General features: G+C 55.1%; 2 protein-coding genes across 2 annotated transcripts in view; both read left to right on the forward strand.

The window, feature by feature from the left end:
- LOC143692499 (uncharacterized) overlaps positions 1-17,277 on the forward strand; it is a 168,912-nt gene that overhangs the window by 38,850 nt on the left and 112,785 nt on the right. The gene's annotated exons all lie outside the window — the stretch shown is intronic.
- On the forward strand, positions 398-17,179 carry LOC143692415 (serine/threonine-protein kinase pim-1-like). The gene is made up of 4 exons (XM_077172650.1): positions 398-409; positions 5,733-6,099; positions 6,745-6,921; positions 17,163-17,179. Exons 1-4 carry the CDS (start codon positions 398-400, stop codon positions 17,177-17,179), a joined length of 573 nt encoding a protein of 190 aa, XP_077028765.1.

Here is a 17,277-nt window from a genome sequence, read left to right on the forward strand (position 1 = left end):
ACAGTCTTCCCTAACAAACTTCTGACATGCACCACTGGGACTTTATCTCCATCTGTTATATTCAGGGACTCAGACTGGGCAAGACCTGCTCGGTTGGTGGAACCTCAGGTGTTAACTAACCAGGTGGCCTTTGCTAAATGCTGCTCCCAATTTTTGAAAGATCCCCCACCCAAAGCTTTCAGCTGGGTTTTAGTAGTCCATTGTACCTCTCCACTTTGCCTGCAGGTGGTGCATGGTAGGGGATATGGTACACCCACTCAATGCCATGTTCCCTAGCCCAGGTGTTGATGAGGCTGTTCTTGAAATGAGTCCCATTGTCTGACTCAATTCTCTCAGGGGTGCCATGTCTCCACAGGATTTGGTTTTCCAGGCCCAGGATGGTGTTCTGAGCAGTAGCATGAAGCACAGGGTAGGTTTGCAACCATCCAGTGGTGGCTTCCACCATGGTCAGCACGTGGCGCTTGCCCTGGCGTGTCTGGGGCAGTGGGATGGAGTCAATCTGCCAGGCCTCCCCATACTTGTACTTGGACCCCCGCCCACCGTACCATAGGGGCTTCACTCGCTTGGCTTGCTTGATGGCAGCACACGTCTCACAGTCATGGACAACCTGAGAAATACTGTCCATGGTTAAATCCACCCCTCGGTCTCTTGCCCACTTATAGGTGGCATCTCTGCCCTGATGGCCTGAGGCATCATGGGCCCATCGAGCTAGGAATAACTCTCCCTTCTGTTGTCAATCTAAGTCTATCTTCGACACCTCTATTTTTGCTACCTGATCTACCTGTTTGTTGTTTTGGTGTTCCTCATTAGCCCAACTCTTGGGGACATGGGCATCTACATGGTGCACCTTCACAGGTAGCCTCCCTACCCTGGTAGCAATGTCTTTCCACTCTTCAGCAGCCCAAATTGGTTTTCCTCTATGCTGCCAGTTGGACTCATTCCACCTCTCCAGCCATCCCCACAGAGCATTGGCTACCATCCATGAATCAGTGTAGAGGTAGAGCTTTGGCCACTTCTCTCTTTCTACAATGTCCAGGGCCAGCTGAATGGCTTTGAGTTCAGCAAGTTGGCTTGATCCACCTTCACCTTCAGTGGCCTCTGTGACCTGTCGTGTGGGGCTCCATACGGCTGCTTTCCACTTCTGGTTCATCCCTAAGATGCGACAGGAACCGTCAGTGAAAAGAGCAGAGCGCGTTTCCTCTGGGGGCAGTTGGTTATATGGAGGAGCCTCTTCAGCCCGTGTCACTGGTTCTTGTTCTTCATACGTGACACCAAAATTCGCACCTTCGGGCCCATTTGTAATTTCCTCCAAAATCCCAGGGCGATTCAGTTTACCTATACGGGCACTGTCTCTGTCCCTCTGGGAGCCTCTCAGGAACCCTGGGCCAGTCCCGAGTTGGCAGACACCGGGGGCAGCCCCGACACGGCCGACAGCGGGGAGACACTCTCTGTGCCCCGAGGGTACTGAGGGCACCTGGGCTGGTCGCCTGTGCAGCACAAGAGACACCAGAGACATCGGTAGAAGAGAAAGGGCCGACTCTTAGCAGGGGTTAATCCAAGGTTTTATTCTAGGAGTCCCAAAGGAGCCCCTACACCTCAGGGCACTCCTGCCCAGAGCCCCGGGAGATGTGCCAAGGTTACATTTAAAGGGAGGTGGAAACCCAAAGTAGATAACATTTTACTAACCAAGAAGTGACCCTAAGGGATGGGTACTGGGGGATGGACATTTAGGACAGCATATGGGGCAGGGCTTGGGGGGCTGACCCCTGGCCTCTGGCTGATCACTCGGCATCCTGGAATGAAGCTTCTGGATGGAGGGGATGGGATGCTGAGTGATTGACAGAGAGCCAGGGTGGGGGTTTGGGGATGATCTCAGCAAGGGAAAGGGATTACACAGGTAAAGGGAGGGGGGTACCATCTGGGATGAACCACTTGGGAAAAATACCAGGATTCAAACCCAAAACTATTACAAAACTATTACAAAGTATAAAAACACACTACAACACACCACCCAGATCTGGTGTTTGCTGTGCAAGTGCCCAGATCCGGAAATTTCCCAGGGCTGGCACAGCCCAAGTCCAGCAATTTGCTGGCACAGAAAGCCAAAATCCGGCAATTTCCTGATGCCAATACAGGTGCCCAGACCTGGTGTTTGCTGCCACTGCCAGTGCCCAGATCTGGATATTTCCCTGTTCTGGCAGAGCCAAGTCCAACAATTTTCTGGCAAAGAAAGCCAAAATCTGGCAATTCCCTGCTACCGTCATTGGCAATGCCAGGATCCGGTGTTTGCTGGCACCACCAGTGCCCAGATGCGGGATTTTCCCGGTGCTGGCACAGCCCCAGTCAAGTAATTTTCTGGCAAAGAAAGCCAAAACCTTGCAAATACCTGGTGCTGGCCCCACCCAGATCTGGTGTTTTCTGGCACTGCCAGTGCTCAGATCCAGCAGTTTCCCAGTGGCAGCAAAGACCAAGTCCAGCAATTTGCTTGCACAGAAAGACAAAACCCGGCAATTTTCTGGTGATAGCACTGGCACCACCCAGATCTGCGGTTAGCTGGCACTGCCAGTGCCCAGATCTGGCAATTTCCTTGTGCCAGCACAACCCGAATGCAGCAATTGTCTGGCAAAGAAAGCCAAAACCAAGCACTGCCCAGATCAGGTGTGCTGGGGTTGGTTTAAAAGAAGAGGGAGACCTTGGCTTAAGGCAGTGGGAAAACCCTCTTTAGTCAGGGTCAGCAGGAGCTCCCGCCCATAATCCTCTTGTTCAGGTTTGCAGATTGTTACTAGAAAGTTCTGAGTTCTCTTTGCTACCATTGGTTACTTTTTACTGCAAAAATTGTAATATTCTTAATCCTTCCTTTCTCTTGGATCCTTTCCTCAGATCCCACCTTAACCCCTCCCCATAAATAAATGGATAAATATCCCTGCTAGACCCTGGACCCAGGCTTTTTTCTGCTTTGCTCTCTCTACTGTGCACGCCGTCCTGTTTGTTGTGTTTGCCTTCATTAAAGTTCTGTTTCCAGAGCACCAGATGGAAGCAGTCTCTGTCTGTAAAGTGGCCAGAGCTGGTTCTCAGGGAAACCACTGGTCAACGGTCCGGATGAGGGCCAGAAGGTTTCACTGGTGTTTGCTGGCACTGCCAGTGCCCACATCTGGAAATTTCCCTATTCTGACACAGCCCAAGTGCAGCAGCAATTTACTGGCACAGAAATCCAAAACCCCGCAACTTTCTGCTACTGGCTCTGGCACCGCCCACATCTTGTGTTTGCTGCGCCAGTGCCCAGATTGGGAAATTTCCCGGTGCCAGCAGAGCCCTAATCTGGCAGATTTCTGTCACTGGCAATGACACCACCCAGATCTGGTGTTTGCTGGCAGCGCCAGTGCCCAGATCTGAAAACTTCCTGGTGCTGGCACAGCCCAAGTCCAGTGATTTGCTGGCACAGAAAGCCAAAATTTGGAAATCTGCAGGTTCTGGCTCCAGCACCATCCAGATCTGGTGTTTGCTGGGACCGCCAGTGCCCAGATTTGGAAATTTCCCGATGCCTTCACAGCCCAGGTCCAGCAATTTGGTTTTAGCTAGCTTAGGCAGAGAAGTTCCTGGAACTGTGACTTTCCTTTTTCTTGGAACTGTTTAAACCTGCTCTGGACTGAAAACCCAGAAAAACACCGGCACCTCACACCTGTGGCCCACCGAGGTCTGGGACGCTGCATTCCAGCACCAGAGGGACTTAGAAGAGACCGAGTGAGCCAACTACACCCCACAAAAAGGACTTTCTGAATTTGCCATCTCTTCAGCACTGTCAGAGGTTTCATTTAATATTATTCATTTTTCATGCTTTTGAATATTTTACTTGTTAAATAAACTGGGGTTTTTTTCACTTTTCTCGAGGGAAGTCTTTTCCTGAACTAGTAGGGGGAGGGGCTGCTTGAACTTGCTTTCTAGATGGATCCCTTTTGGAGGTTTCCTCCCCAAATTTGCCCTAAGCCAGCACAAACAGTCATCATGAAAATGTCACCAGTGGCATAATTTCCTGCTGGCAAATCTTGGGACAGAAGCTTGACCTTGTTCTCCATGAGACATTCTTGGGAAGAGAGACAGGAGAAGATTCCTGGAAAACTGAAACAGCTTTCCAGAAGGGAAATGAAAATGAAAGAAACAATCCAAGATCTTTTCCTCTATTTATTTCTATGCTCCCCTTTTCCATGTTGCACTACTTCTCCATCCCAGGAATTCCAGATGCACTTCACCTCTAAGATCGGTGACTTAGTGATTTTTAGACACTTGAAAATACCATGAACCACACAGAGTTTTCCTTCCCCTGGTTTTACTGGAAGGCAAGACTGGAGATGTAAGTGCAGTGCTGGGGTCAGGTAGGAATCCTACAGCAAGGGAAGGTGGCCCGACAGTGTTTGACCCTCAGCCAGGCCAATGCAGAGCAGCAAGCGAGGGGATTGCTGAGCCAGTGTGCAGGAGTCAGGGCTCTGCATCTGGGCTCACCGCTGCAAAGTTCCCGTGTTTGGACAGACTCAGGGGCTGTGCCCGGGGCGCGCGGGGCTCGAACGTGGGGCTCGTGGGGCGAGCGGGGAACGGACACGGGGACGAACGGCCCCGGTGCTTCAGTTGCAGCGGCGGCAGCGGCGGCAGCAGCAGCGGCAGCAGCAGCGACAGCAGAAAAACAGATATTTTATAACACTCTTTCACTCTTTATCTTTTTCTTTCTCTTTCTCTCCCTTTCCCGCGGTCGGGCACCCTTCTCTCGGGGTCCCTTGCCCGGCGTCCCTCTCCTCTCCCCGCCTCCCTCTCCCCTGCCGGGCCGGGCCATGCCCCCGGCCCGCCCCCGGCCCCGGGCGGGGCTGCCCCGTGCCCGGCCCCGCCGTCCCGCCGCGCTCTCGCCTCCGCCCGGCTCTGGCCGTACTGGCGGTGGCGCTGCTGGGCGGGCGTCAGTTCCTGGTGCGGGGGCGGCATCGCCGCCCTTCGGCTCCGCCTGGCCCGAGCCCGGCCCCGGCCCCGGCCCCGGCCCCGGCTCCTCCCGGGGCCCGCGGAGGACACAGGCGGCGCGGCCGCTCCCGCCGCCTCCGCTGCGGCTTCCCCGGCCCGAGCTCCGCCGCTCGGCAGCGCGGCCGCCGGCCCCGAGCCTCCCGTGCCGCGTTCCAAAGAGCGAACGCCTGGGCATGGCCGGCCCGGGGCGGCTGAGGGGCGCTCGGGGGCCGTTGCTGGCCCCGGGCCGAGCTCTGACAGCCGCGTCCCGCCCGCAGGGAAGGCGCACGAGGCCCTGCAGGAGCGCTACCGCCTGGGTTCGCTGCTGGGGCGCGGAGGATTCGGCAGCGTCTTCGCGGCCACGCGGCTCTCGGACGGCGCCCCGGTGAGCGGCGGGGCCGGCGGCGGGCGCAGGAGGAGGGGGCGGAGGAGGAGGAGGAGGAGGATGGGGCTGGGCAGAGCGGGCGGCGAGCTGAGCCCGCTGCTGTCCTTGGTTTGCAGGTGGCCATCAAGAGGGTGCCACGGAACCGCGTCCGGCACTGGGGCGAGCTGGTGAGTGAGCGGGGCCAGCGGCAGCAGCCGGGGCTGCCGGGCGGGGATGAGCCGAGGCCCGGCACGGTGGAAGCCGCCAGGACGCCTCGAGGGAGAGCGGGCGTGGGTCCAGCGCAGGGCGCAGAGCATCCCGGGCTGGCTGAGGGCTCCCCAAGCCCCGGCACGGCATCGGCCCCACTGAGGGCATCGTGCTCCTCCCGCAGCCCGACGGCAGCAGGGCCCCGCTGGAGGTGGTGCTGCAAGCCAAGGTGTCCACTGGCTTCCCTGGTGTGGTGCAGCTGCTGGAGTGGCTTGAGCTGCCCAACCACATCGTGATGGTGCTGGAGCGGCCAGAGCGGTGTCAGGACCTGCAGCGTTTCATTGGGGCACGGCGGTTCCTGCCCGAGGAGGTGGCGCGGGCGCTGTTCCGCCAGGTGCTGGAGGCCGTGCGGCACTGCACCAGCTGCGGGGTCCTGCACAGGGACATCAAGCCCGAGAACATCCTGCTCGACCTGCACACCGGGAAGGCCAAACTGATCGACTTTGGCTGTGGCACCTACCTGCAAGACACAGCCTACACCCACTTTGCAGGTGAGCCCACGTAAGGGTGTACTCCTGGTCCCGGGATCTCATGGCCCAACATCTCCCAGCCCAAGCTGGCTGTGGCAGAGGGGATTCTCCCTTTTGCTGCCAGTCAGGGGACTGAGTCTTCAGCTGAGTTGCTTTAGAGCAGGGCTGGGTGGGGAGCCATCTTCCAGCCCTGCTGGCAGCCTTTGCCAGCCACTCTGCCCAGGACTGGGGCTGGGCTGGGGCAGCCAGCCCTACCAAAACCCCCGTGGGTGGGGGTAGCAGAGATGGGGGCGGAACCTGTGCCCCAGCCAGTTTGGTGTGCAGGCAAGAGGAAGGGCTTGGACTGATCCACTCTCCCTGTTTGCCTTGGCTTCCTAATATTTTTGGGGCAATGCAGGCAGGGAGGATAAGGGCATGTTTTCCCCAGCACAGAGAGGGTTTTTCCTTTGCAGGTCATGGTCAGGCTTAGCCAGGGCTTCCTCTGCCCTCTTCTGACACCAGTGGCTTCTTTTCCAAGCCTAAGTTTGTGCACAAGTCCCAGGTGCTGGCGAGAGGGCAGTGGTCACCCTGTGTGCCACTGATGCAGCCCCCGCAGGCCCAGGGATGCTGGGGCCAGGCTGTGGGAGCAGCAGCATCCCCCTGCTGAACTCCATCTGTATTCCATAGGAACACTGTCCTACAGCCCCCCGGAATGGAACGACTTTGGCTGGTACCATGGCGAGGCAGCAACGATCTGGTCCCTGGGCATCCTGCTGCACCAGATGGTCTGCGGGGAGCACCCGTTCAGGAGGGGCCGGAACCTCAGCTGGGGCCAGCTCCCGCTGCCACACGGGCTCTCTCAAGGTGGATCCTCTTCTCTGGGCACGGGGGGAATCCCAGTGCTGGGAGCCAGCAGCGGGCTCGTGAACATCCCGCTCTGGCAGCTGCTGAGGAGGTGGCACATGTCCTGCTCTCCTCCAAAACAGGGAATTGATGGGAAAGTTTAGGCCCAAGCCTGAGCGCATCCAGAATGGCCTGGCCATGGGAATAGTGGGGCAAAGCAGACAGGAGCCTTCTCTGGCTGACCGGCAGGTTCTGCTTTCTCTCGCCAGAGTGCAAAGATCTGATCAGGTGGTGTTTATCCGTGAACTCCTTGGACAGACCCACATTAGAAGACCTGTTCTGTGATCCTTGGGTGCAGAATATTCCTCTGCCATAGAAGAAGGGAGAGAGCCACAGGCACACTTTGATCCAGGGCCCTGGTAAGTTGCAGCTCCACACATGCCTTGGCAATGAGAAGCAAAGGAACCCAGACCTTTTTGTGCTGCCTGTGTCACTGCACCGGGGCCATGGGATGGGCACACGCAGCCCTTGTGCTGGAGCTGAGCTGCTCTGCCCAGCACTGGTGGCCGCCATCCAAGCTGGTTTTGCTTGTGCTGGTTCCCTGACAGCTGGGGCCCTGGGCAGATCCCTGAGAGCCTGGTCTCCCCCCAGGGAAGGAGCAGGAGCCCCTGGAGAAGCTGTACCGGGTGGGGATGCTGCTGCTGCTGCTGCTGCTGCTGCTGCTGCTGCTGCTGCTGCTGCTGCTGGAGACAGCCAGGATGACATCAAGGATGACAAGCTCTTCCTCAGCCTGGCCACTGGAGGCTGAAGGTAATGGACTTTGATTCTGGCACCTTCTTCAAAGCCAAACTCCACAGGGAATTTGCAGATGAGTCCCCACCCGGGGAAATGCTGCCAGATTTGGGCACGGCCCAGCCTGGCTGGGAGGCGAAGGTTCCCCCTTTGCTGGGGCAGATGCAACTCATCCTTCAGTCGCTGCCCAGCTGCTTTTTGGCAGGGCTGGGGCATGGGCTGGGCTGGGTACGAAATGGGAGTGGGCTCCTGGCCCTGCCAACAGCCGCCAGCACCCACCGTGCCCCGGGCTGGGGCTGGGGCTGGGGCTGGGGCAGCCAGCCTGACACAAACAAAGCCCCATGGTGGAAGCAGAGGTGGGACTCCAGAACCTGTGCACGGGCTGCTTTGCTCTGCAGGCAAGGAAGGGCTTGGGCTGCTCAGCTGCCCTTGTTTGCTTTGGGATCACGGTGATTTTGGGGGGTAGTGCAGGGGGAAGAGAGAAAGTGTGGGCTTCCCTCAGCCATGGCTGGGTTTTTCCCTACCATGGAGGAGTTGGGCCTCCCTCAAGGCCCTGACAAAGATAAGAGTTTTTCCCGTTTTTCTTGTTTTCCCTTTTTGCATCTAATCTCTTTTCAATAATGTGTTGTTTGTTTTTCCAGAGGAAGTGTTCTAGGTGGTCCAGCGTGGATGGGGAAGTGCTTGGGAGCAGCTGTGGCGTGGATGGGCCGTGCCCTTGGAGAAGGCTGAGGCCATGGTTTGGGAGCAGCTTTTCTTGCAGCCGTGGCTGGCGTGAGGTGGGTCCCTGTGTGCTTGGCAGGGTGGGATCAGAGCTTTTGGGAGATGGCAGCGAGCACAGGAGCATCCTGCTCTGGGCAGCTGCTGAGGGCTGGATGTGCCGTGGCTGGCTGCAGGCTGGGCACATGTCCTGCCCTCCTGCTCTGCTGCCAAAGGCAGCAGGGATGGGCAGCTCTGGGCACAGCTCTGGGCACAGCCAGCATGGCCTGGGCCCCGCAGGCCTTGGCACAAGGGCACAGGAGCCCTCAGCTGACGGGCGGTTTCTGCTTTCTCTCCTTGTAGCTGGGCTCTGCGGCTGCTGAGGCTGCTCTGGGCTCTGCCAGGGCTCTGCTGGGCTCAGCCCTGGGCCCAGCTGGGCTGGCTCTGCCCTCACATTGCTCTGACAGCTCTGCATCAGACGAGCCCGTTGCGAGCACAGCGCCTGAGCTTTCTGCTTTGGCAGGTGAGTGAGACTCTGCTGCAGGCCCAGAGATTGCAGCTGGGGACACACATCCAATTGGCAAGGACCCAAACTCTCCACAGTCCCAGCTGAACGCCTGGATCTGCACAGGGTGTTTGTCTGTCCCATTCTTCCTTCTTGATTGGCTGGAATTGTGCAGTTGCACTTTCTTCCTCCTCTAGCAGTGCCACGAGTGGGCCAAAGCTGGCGAGTGGGCCGTGCTCCTGAGGCAGTGCAGTCTGGAGCTGGTGGATGGAGAATTGCCCTTCTGCACTGCCAAACCCGAGCAAAAAACTGTCAGTGGGACTTTGTGTCTCTAAGAAATCCCTGACAGTTTCAACAGGAATGTGCAGCTCATTCACAGGCTGAGAAGGAAGGGCATCTTCTAAAGGATTTGGGGCTTGACAGAGTTTCCATTCCCAGTCCTGCTTGGAGCTGGAAGGGCACAAAGCAATTTCCTCTTGCTTCGACCACAATTTCAAGTAGCAATGTTGGAAACAAGCCCAAAATCTTTTAAAAGGCTGCTGAGGTCAGTAAGATGGATCCATGCCATCAGCACATTTACAATGTAAATAACTGAGTTCTCTTTTTAAAAAGATCATTTACCTCTTAATGCAAAGAATGTAACTTTGCATTTATGTTTTGTTTTTTTCACTAACATTATGTTATGTTTTTTCACTAACACTTGCATTTTATTCTTATCTTTTACAATTTACCTATTTTTTTCCCTTTTTCTTTTTTTTTTTTCTTTTAAATAGAAAACATGTCCTATCAAAGGAATGTCCTTTGCTCCTGGTTCCTGTGTGGAGCAGCTCCCTTCCTGCTGGCTGAGCTGCTCAGGCAGAGCCCGGCAGCTCCTGGCCCTGCAGGGCTGAGGCTTTTCCCCGTTGCTGGGCACAAACTGATGGAGCAGCACTGCTGAACACGGGCACACAGAGGGACCAGCAGCAGCTGCCTTTGCCCACCTGAGGCTCCAGGGCCCAACCTCTGAGCAGCCAGGGCTGGAAGAGACTGGCAGGATGTGATCCCTGACTCTGGGCCAGGGCTGCACAAATGACCCCACAGCAGCAGCAGCAGCAGCAGCAGCAGCAGCAGCAGCAGCAGATGGAGCTGACTTTCAGCACAGCCCCTGCCCCTGTTCCCTCCTGTGTGCAGCGGTGTCACAGCAGCCTGAGGCACCTGGGAGCCCCCAGTGCCAGCAGGGACTTGAGATGGCAGCCCTGGGCTCCTGGAGGCTGTGCAAGGAACGGAGCTGGGCACTCCCTGTCCATGGGGAGCTTGCAGATGGAAAAGGCTGCTGTGCCCAGGCAGCTCCAAGGGCACAGAAAGGAGGCTCTGGAGCACTGGATCTGTGCCAGTGCCACAGTCCTGGGCAGCAGCCAGCGAGGCCTGGGGAACAGAGGGCACAGCACGAGGGACAGAAGCAGGCAAGGGCAGAGACTGGAGAGAGCCAGAGCCAGGAGCAGGAACAGCTGCTCCATTGCACTCTTGGAGAAAGCTCTTGGCTGGTTCAGAGCGCTGAAAGGCGTGAAGGGCAGAGAGGAGCCACAGCAAACAATGCTCCTGTTTGCACAGCCTCCCCTCTCCGTGTCCCAGAAGGAATTGCATGGACTGTGCTCTTCTCTCCGAGTCGTCTCGTTCAGCATGAGCAGCTCAGCGCCAGGAGCTGAAGGAGCTGAAGCCTCAGGCCGCAGGAGCTGGGCAAGAGGAGACTTTCTGAGCAAATGAATGCTGCTAACATGGACCCAGCTGAATGCAGTGGATAGAATCATGGAATCACAGAATCCTTTCTGTTGGAAAAGCCCTCTGAGCTCACCCAGTGCAGCCGCTCAGCCAGCAGTGCCAAGCCCAGCACTAAACCACGTCCCTGAAGTGCCAAGGCCTGGACAGCAGCCCTGAGTGAGGCCTGAACAGCAGGCCCTGAGCCAAAGGTGGCCTCTGGATGAACCTTCCAAGCAAAGGTTATCTTTGTATCTGCTCCCTGATGAAATATGCATGGTCATTAGCACTGTGATAGATGTAGCCACTCATTAGTGAAACATGTATTGACCTTTGTGTATTTAGAAGCCAGACAAGGCCATGAAATCTGACATCTGGCCTTGTTTGGGGCTGAATGGTCAAAGTCAGCTCCCTTGGTTCCTCCTGGGGCCCTGGCCAGGCTTTGGGAGGGAGCCAAGAGGAGGATGAAAGCAGATGTTGCCACACTAGCAGTGCTGTCAGTTTGTCCATTCAGCACTGTCAGAGCTGGGCCCTCTCCCAGCGGGGTTGGAGCCTCAGCTGTGGCTGGAGGCACCTGCAGGAATTGCCAGTGCCCAGGAGTGGCTCTGCAGCCCTTGGCTGTGACAGCTTCCCCAGCTGCTGTGTGGGTCTGGGGGATGGGAAAGGCTGAGGGTAACTGGGGCTGGATCTTTCTCAATCACTGCAGGCAATCTTTGGTGGGGATGGTTGGGTGCATTGCTGAGCTGCTCCTGTTGTGATTCTTTGCTGCTTTGAGCTGCAGGAAATGACACTGATTCCTTCAGTTGGAGTCTGTGTCTTTAGTGCTGACCCTGCCCACTGGCAAAACAAAACTGGCCCAGTCTGGCCAGATCCCAAGAAAATGTCACTTGTTCAGTGTAAATGTGAGGAATCAGTGCCATCAGAAATTCCCAGATGGGAAGCCCTTCCCTGGAGTTCCCTGGCTCTGGAGTGGGCTGAGGTTGGAGCCCCGTGGGAGCAGTGGGGCAGTCGGGTAAAAGAGGCTGCACCCCTGGGTGGCTTCAAATGCATCCAAAAATTGCACATGGAAAAGGAAAAGAACTTGTGGGTTTGGGCAGACAAAGATGAATTTGTTAAGAGTCCATTGGAAACAGCAGCTTCAGAAGGAACAATTATTGTTGGAATGCTCCCACATGGAGCAAGAGAAGAAGGTTTTAATCTTGAGCTCAGCTGCATTTGTACCCGTGAAATATCAATATAATAAATAACTATATGTATTTATTGTATAATATGACCTTAATATATATATATATTTGTATATTTATATATATATATATATATATATATATATTATATATATGTCTGTATCTATCTGTCTATATGTATATCAATATGTATATCTACACATGAAATAATAATAATGTGAAATAGTGCTGACAATACTAATTTGGTAGCTTTGGCTGCTCAGGGATGTAACTCTAAATACCCTACAGAACAGGACTGGCCAGGGCCCTACTGTCAGTGGTCAACTATGTGAGATTGTATACAATGAAAAAAGGAGGAAGGGAGGAAATTGGCTGTTTTTACAGGGTTTGCTGATTCTGTGATGCAGAGTGCTTTGTCTGTTCCTGTGAAAAATACAGTGATGAAGCCTGCAGGGTTTTTCATGTACCAGACTATGCACAAGCTGCAGGTTTTGTTGCACGGGTGAAGGGGTTGTTTAAAAAGCAGTTGAAAAAATGAGGAGATGGGAACCTTTGCCCATGGAGAACCCATCTCCCAGATGTGCTCCATGCCCTTAACAATGGCCCACGGGGGAAATGGAAACCCCCTGGCTGTGCACGGCTGCCCCCAGTTTGCAAATCCAACCATGGGCAGTGAGACTTGGGCTGCCTGGGAAATTGTTCTGGCTGTGATGGCCCCTGGCAGGGCCAGCCCAGAGGCTGCAGGGCTGGGCCTTCATGCACTGGAATTAGTTTGGATAAATTCAAAGCAAATGAGAGCTATCAATACTGAAACAGGAATTCAGATTCCTCCAGGACACTTTGCTTTAGTAACTGCTCACTTGGAGCTTGGCCTTGCAAAGTGGTCATGTCATGGGAAGAGGAACTGATGCAGAATATCAAGGAGAAATTAAAGGAATTGTGTTAAACAATAGTGACCAGGATTGGATTAGTCAACCCCATGACAGGGTAGCACAATTATCAATATTGCAATTTTAAGAAGGATTGTGAAAAAAGGAGATCCACCTGCAATCACCACCGTTTGTGGAGATAAAGGGTTTGGATCCAGCAGCCCTAATAATGGAGCCCGAGTGTGGGTCCGGAGGCCAAATGGCCCTCCCGAGGCAGCTGAAGGAGCAGCTCCTGGGAAAGACAACTCTGAGTCCTGAAACCTGGGCAGGAACAATGGCAATGTGTCCCTGCAGCCAAGTGTTCTGTGTGAGAACAAGGAGATCTGACAGGATATTGTTTTACACATCCTGCCAGACCAAATCTCCCTGTTTGCCCCAAGGGCCCCTTTGGGAAATGCTCTGATCCACGGGGCTCCATGGGAAGGCTGCTGTGACACTGAGGGACTTGCACAGGAATTGCATCCAGGAGCCCGGGTGCCCCTCAGGGACTGGGACCCGGCCCCTTCCAGCCAGAGGGGAAAGGGCCCCCCCAGGCCTTGTTAGCCACAGACAGCATGGTAAAGCTGAACAGCAAAGGGCCTGGGGGCATTATTCTGGAATTAACATGGTGCCAGCTCCATGGACAACAGTATTCTTGTTCTTATCCCAAATGAGATTGAGGAAAATGAATGAAGAATGGTGTCACTAAAGAATTACTGGTGTCTGTAAGGTGTACCTTGATAGCCAGAATCTTTGTCTGCCACAAACACCTCTAGTGTTTCACCAAGGGGTTAGTCACCAAAATGTAATGATGAGTTCTGATGGATTGCTGAGCTTCTTTTGTAATTCTTTGCTAATGATGATGTGCTTTGCTGAGCTTATCCTTTTGTAATTCTTTGCAGCTGTGCATGATATAAATGACACAATTCCTTAAGTTGGTGTCTGTGTCTTTGATAGCGACCCTGCCCACTGGAGAAACAGGGCCCCCTCTTGCTTGAGTGTTACCTGGGAAGACAGAAACCCTCCCTCCAAAATTCCCCCCTTCCTCCTTGTTCCCCCCCTTCATACCCTGAGCATGATGTGCTCTGGTCTGGGCTGTGCCCGGGCTCAGTTGGGGCCACCTGTCCTGGCTGTGTCCCCTGCCCAGCTCCCCCGCAGCCCCAGCCCCTCCCCAGCGTGGCTGGACGAGGGGCAGGACAGGCCTTGGCTGTGCTGCAGCTCAGCAAGAACAAAACCATCTCTGCGTGCTCAGTGCTGTGCTCAGCACCCGGCCCAGCAGTGTCTCAGTGCCAGGGGCTGTGCCCCCAGTGCCTGCCAGGGCTTTCCATGGCAACTGCCAGGCCAGGTGACCCAGGTGTCCCCCCCAGTGCCGGTTGCCATGGAAACAGTGCCCAGCGCTGCCCCTTTCTGTCTGGCTGACCTGGCCTTTGGCCCTGGCAGTGCCCTTGGCTGCTGGTTCCTGGTGCCGGAGCGGCCAGCGTGGCACAGGGCAGGTGGCCATGGCACAGCCCCCAGCAAGGGATCCCCTCTGGCTCTGGGCACTGACACCAGCCCTGAGCAAGGGGCCCAGGGCAGCTTTCCATGGCCACCAACCACCACAACAGCTCTGGGCACTGGTTGCCATGGCACCAAACCAAGGAACGGGTCCCTGTGTCCGTTGCCATGGCACCTGGTGGCACCAACGAGTGTCACTGCAATTGTACCTGGAACAGCCCTGGCACCGCTTTGTCCTCAGGGTTGCCATGGCAGCCCAGGGCAGCAACAGCTCTGCAGGCAAGGGGCCATGGAACCTGGCTGCAGAAATGGCTCCTTGGGCTGGTTTCCAAGGAAACCTGAACTGATGGGGGTTGCCATGGCACCCAAAGCCAGCAGTGGGGTCCCTGCAGTGTCCATGGCAACAGTCCCTTGCAATGGCGCAGTGCAGGTTGGGATGATGATCCACCCTCACAGCTGGCCCAGGCAGGTCTGGAGTGCTCTTGGCAGCTTGGGCTTGGCACACACTTGAGGAGGATGTCTGTTTGCAATGGGGAAACTCAGGAGTTTTAGATTGCTTCAAAAAATTAAAAAGTCAAAATCCCTCTTCAGCGGAGCGAAGCCAGTTCACCAAGCAATGCAGGTCCCAGGTGAGTGAGGAGAGACAGGATGGGGTTGGGGAATGTGGAGCAAGATCATCCACACTGATCAGACCTCAAGGCACAGCTTCTCTGACCAAGCCAGATTTCCTCAAGAGTGTCCCTGGGTCAGTATCAGTCACTGAATGCTGCAATCCCCTCTTCTATACTAAGAAAAGTAATAAAGGACACTATAAAATATGATATATATTTCCTAGAAGCTCTTTGAAATATTTTTCCATACCAGCAGCAGGAAAGTTCCTAACGAACTGGCCCAGATCAGAGGGAAATCAAGGCAGAGCCATGGTTTGTCAGGAATATCTTGGTCCTAATGAGCCCTGTGCTGCATTTGAAGCTGAGCCCTGGAACCTCGGGGCCTGAGAGGAGATTGCACAAACTTTCCTGGAGTCAAAGTCAGAGGAGAAACCCCCAAGTGTCTCAAAGCATGAATGGGTCCCATTGAGGTCAACACAGGCTCCTCATGGACTCCTTGGAGGAGAGAATTGGAGGCCAGGATGGCACAAAAACCTCTCAAAGACTCAGAGTGAAAAGGAACATCCAGAGTACCTTAAAAACCTTGAGTAGCTCAAAGTATTAATGAGCCCCACTGAGTGTCAGTACAAAGCTCTCCAGGGACTCATTAAAGCAGATAATTGGGGCCATGATTGCACAAACCTTTCACAGAGTCTGGATCAAAAGGGAAACACCAAGTACCTTCAAATTACTGAAGTACCCTGAAGTATTAATGAGCCCCACTGAGTGTTGTTACTGACAAAGCCTCTCCAGGGACTCATTACAGCAGATAATTGGGGGCTGTGACTGCACAAACCTCTCAGAGACTCCAAGGCAAAAGCCAAACCCAAAGTCCTTTGAAAAACCTGCAGTCCCTGCGGGGAGCATGAAGGAGCCCCCAGGGCCATTGCTGAGCAAGGCTCCCCAGGGACTCCTTGCAGCAGATCCTTGAGGCCACTGGGATGTGGGCTAGGGGGGGATGCTGAGGGCAGCACAAGGGGCTGACAGTGCCCAGCCTGGCTGGGGCTGTGCCAGGAGGCCCCAGGGCCTCAGGACAAGGTGTCTCCTCCCAGCCCTTGCTGGCACAGACCCTGCTGTGCCCCAGGACACCCAGACTTGGCTTCTCTCTGTCCCCACCTGTCATCACTGCCTGCAGTTCTCTGCCCTGCCTGGGGCCTGGGGACACTTGCTCAGTTGTGTCCCTCAGTGGGAGCCATTAAAAGTCCAGGAAAGTTTGGAGTTGGATTCTGCCTTGGAGTTCTGCAGAGGTTTCTTCAGCTCCCTCTCAGGGACTGATGTTCAGGGCCTGAGCACAAAGCCCCAGAGGCTGATTAAAGTCCTTGTGCTGTGTCTGTGCTGCTGAGCTGTGCTGGGCTCCTGGCACAGAGGCAGCTCCTGCTCACCAAGAAGAGCTTCAAAAGCACATTTCTCTGGATGAGCAGCTCTTGTGCCAGCCCAGCAGGGCTGGGGCACTGCCTGCAGCCAGCCCGGGCACAGCACAGAGGCACAGAGAGCTTCAATCAGTCAGGGCTGGGAAGGGGCTGAGAAGTGCCTGGGGCACAATCACTGCCAGCCCTTGGCACAGGAACCTCTGGCTGCAGGACAGTGCAGCTGCAGCTCCTGGAGCCATCTCCTCAAGCTGGAACATGCCAATGCCTGCAGAGCCTGTGAGTACAACTCTGGGTATTTCTGGTGCAGAGGAGGTGAAATGCTCATGGAGCTCTGACATGCTGAGGGGTTCTGATCAGTCATACAATATTTCCAGGGCAGGGGTTTTGTTCAAAATGAGGAAATTTCCTAAGACTAGGTATTCAGTTTACTACTATTGGAGAATGGCAGGGAGGAGTGGATACATATTAAAGGTTAATTCTGAATTATGAATTTTGACAAGTGCCTGAGACATCTGAACTGTTACTTTTAGTGACCAATAGGTTCACAGGAGATCCCTAATGTGCTTTCAGCCACTCTGCCCATGGACAGCAGCAGCATCGCCTTTGCTGGAGCCATCAGGCTCAGTCTGAGCTGTCCTTTCTCCAGGCTGCAAACAGAACCTGCCCCCAGCCAGTGCCCTGCAAACAGGCAGGGTTCTGTAGGGCCAAGGAGAGTGCACAGAGATTTGGGGTCTGTGAGTGCTGGCAGGGAGAGATCAGGCACAGGGAAACACCTGCAGGAGGGAAATCTGCAGGAAGCAGAGAAGATCAGGCAATGAGAGAAAACAAACCGCAGCAATGCTGTGGCAGGGAGAGTTTAGAGATGCCCACAGGAGCCCCTGCAGTGCAGCCCCTCCCTCTGAACAAGCCCCCTCCCTCCTGTTCCCCAGCCAAGCCTCTGCCCTAAGCCTGGGAGTTCCTGATATCTAAGAATAGGAGAGACATAGGGGGAGCTTAAAAAGAAAACCCTGGAACTCTTAAACACCAAAGGCTGTCTGTGTCTTC

Source organism: Agelaius phoeniceus (genome assembly GCF_051311805.1).
Source record: "Agelaius phoeniceus isolate bAgePho1 chromosome W unlocalized genomic scaffold, bAgePho1.hap1 SUPER_W_unloc_1, whole genome shotgun sequence".
In the NCBI taxonomy this organism is placed as follows: Eukaryota; Metazoa; Chordata; class Aves; order Passeriformes; family Icteridae; genus Agelaius; species Agelaius phoeniceus.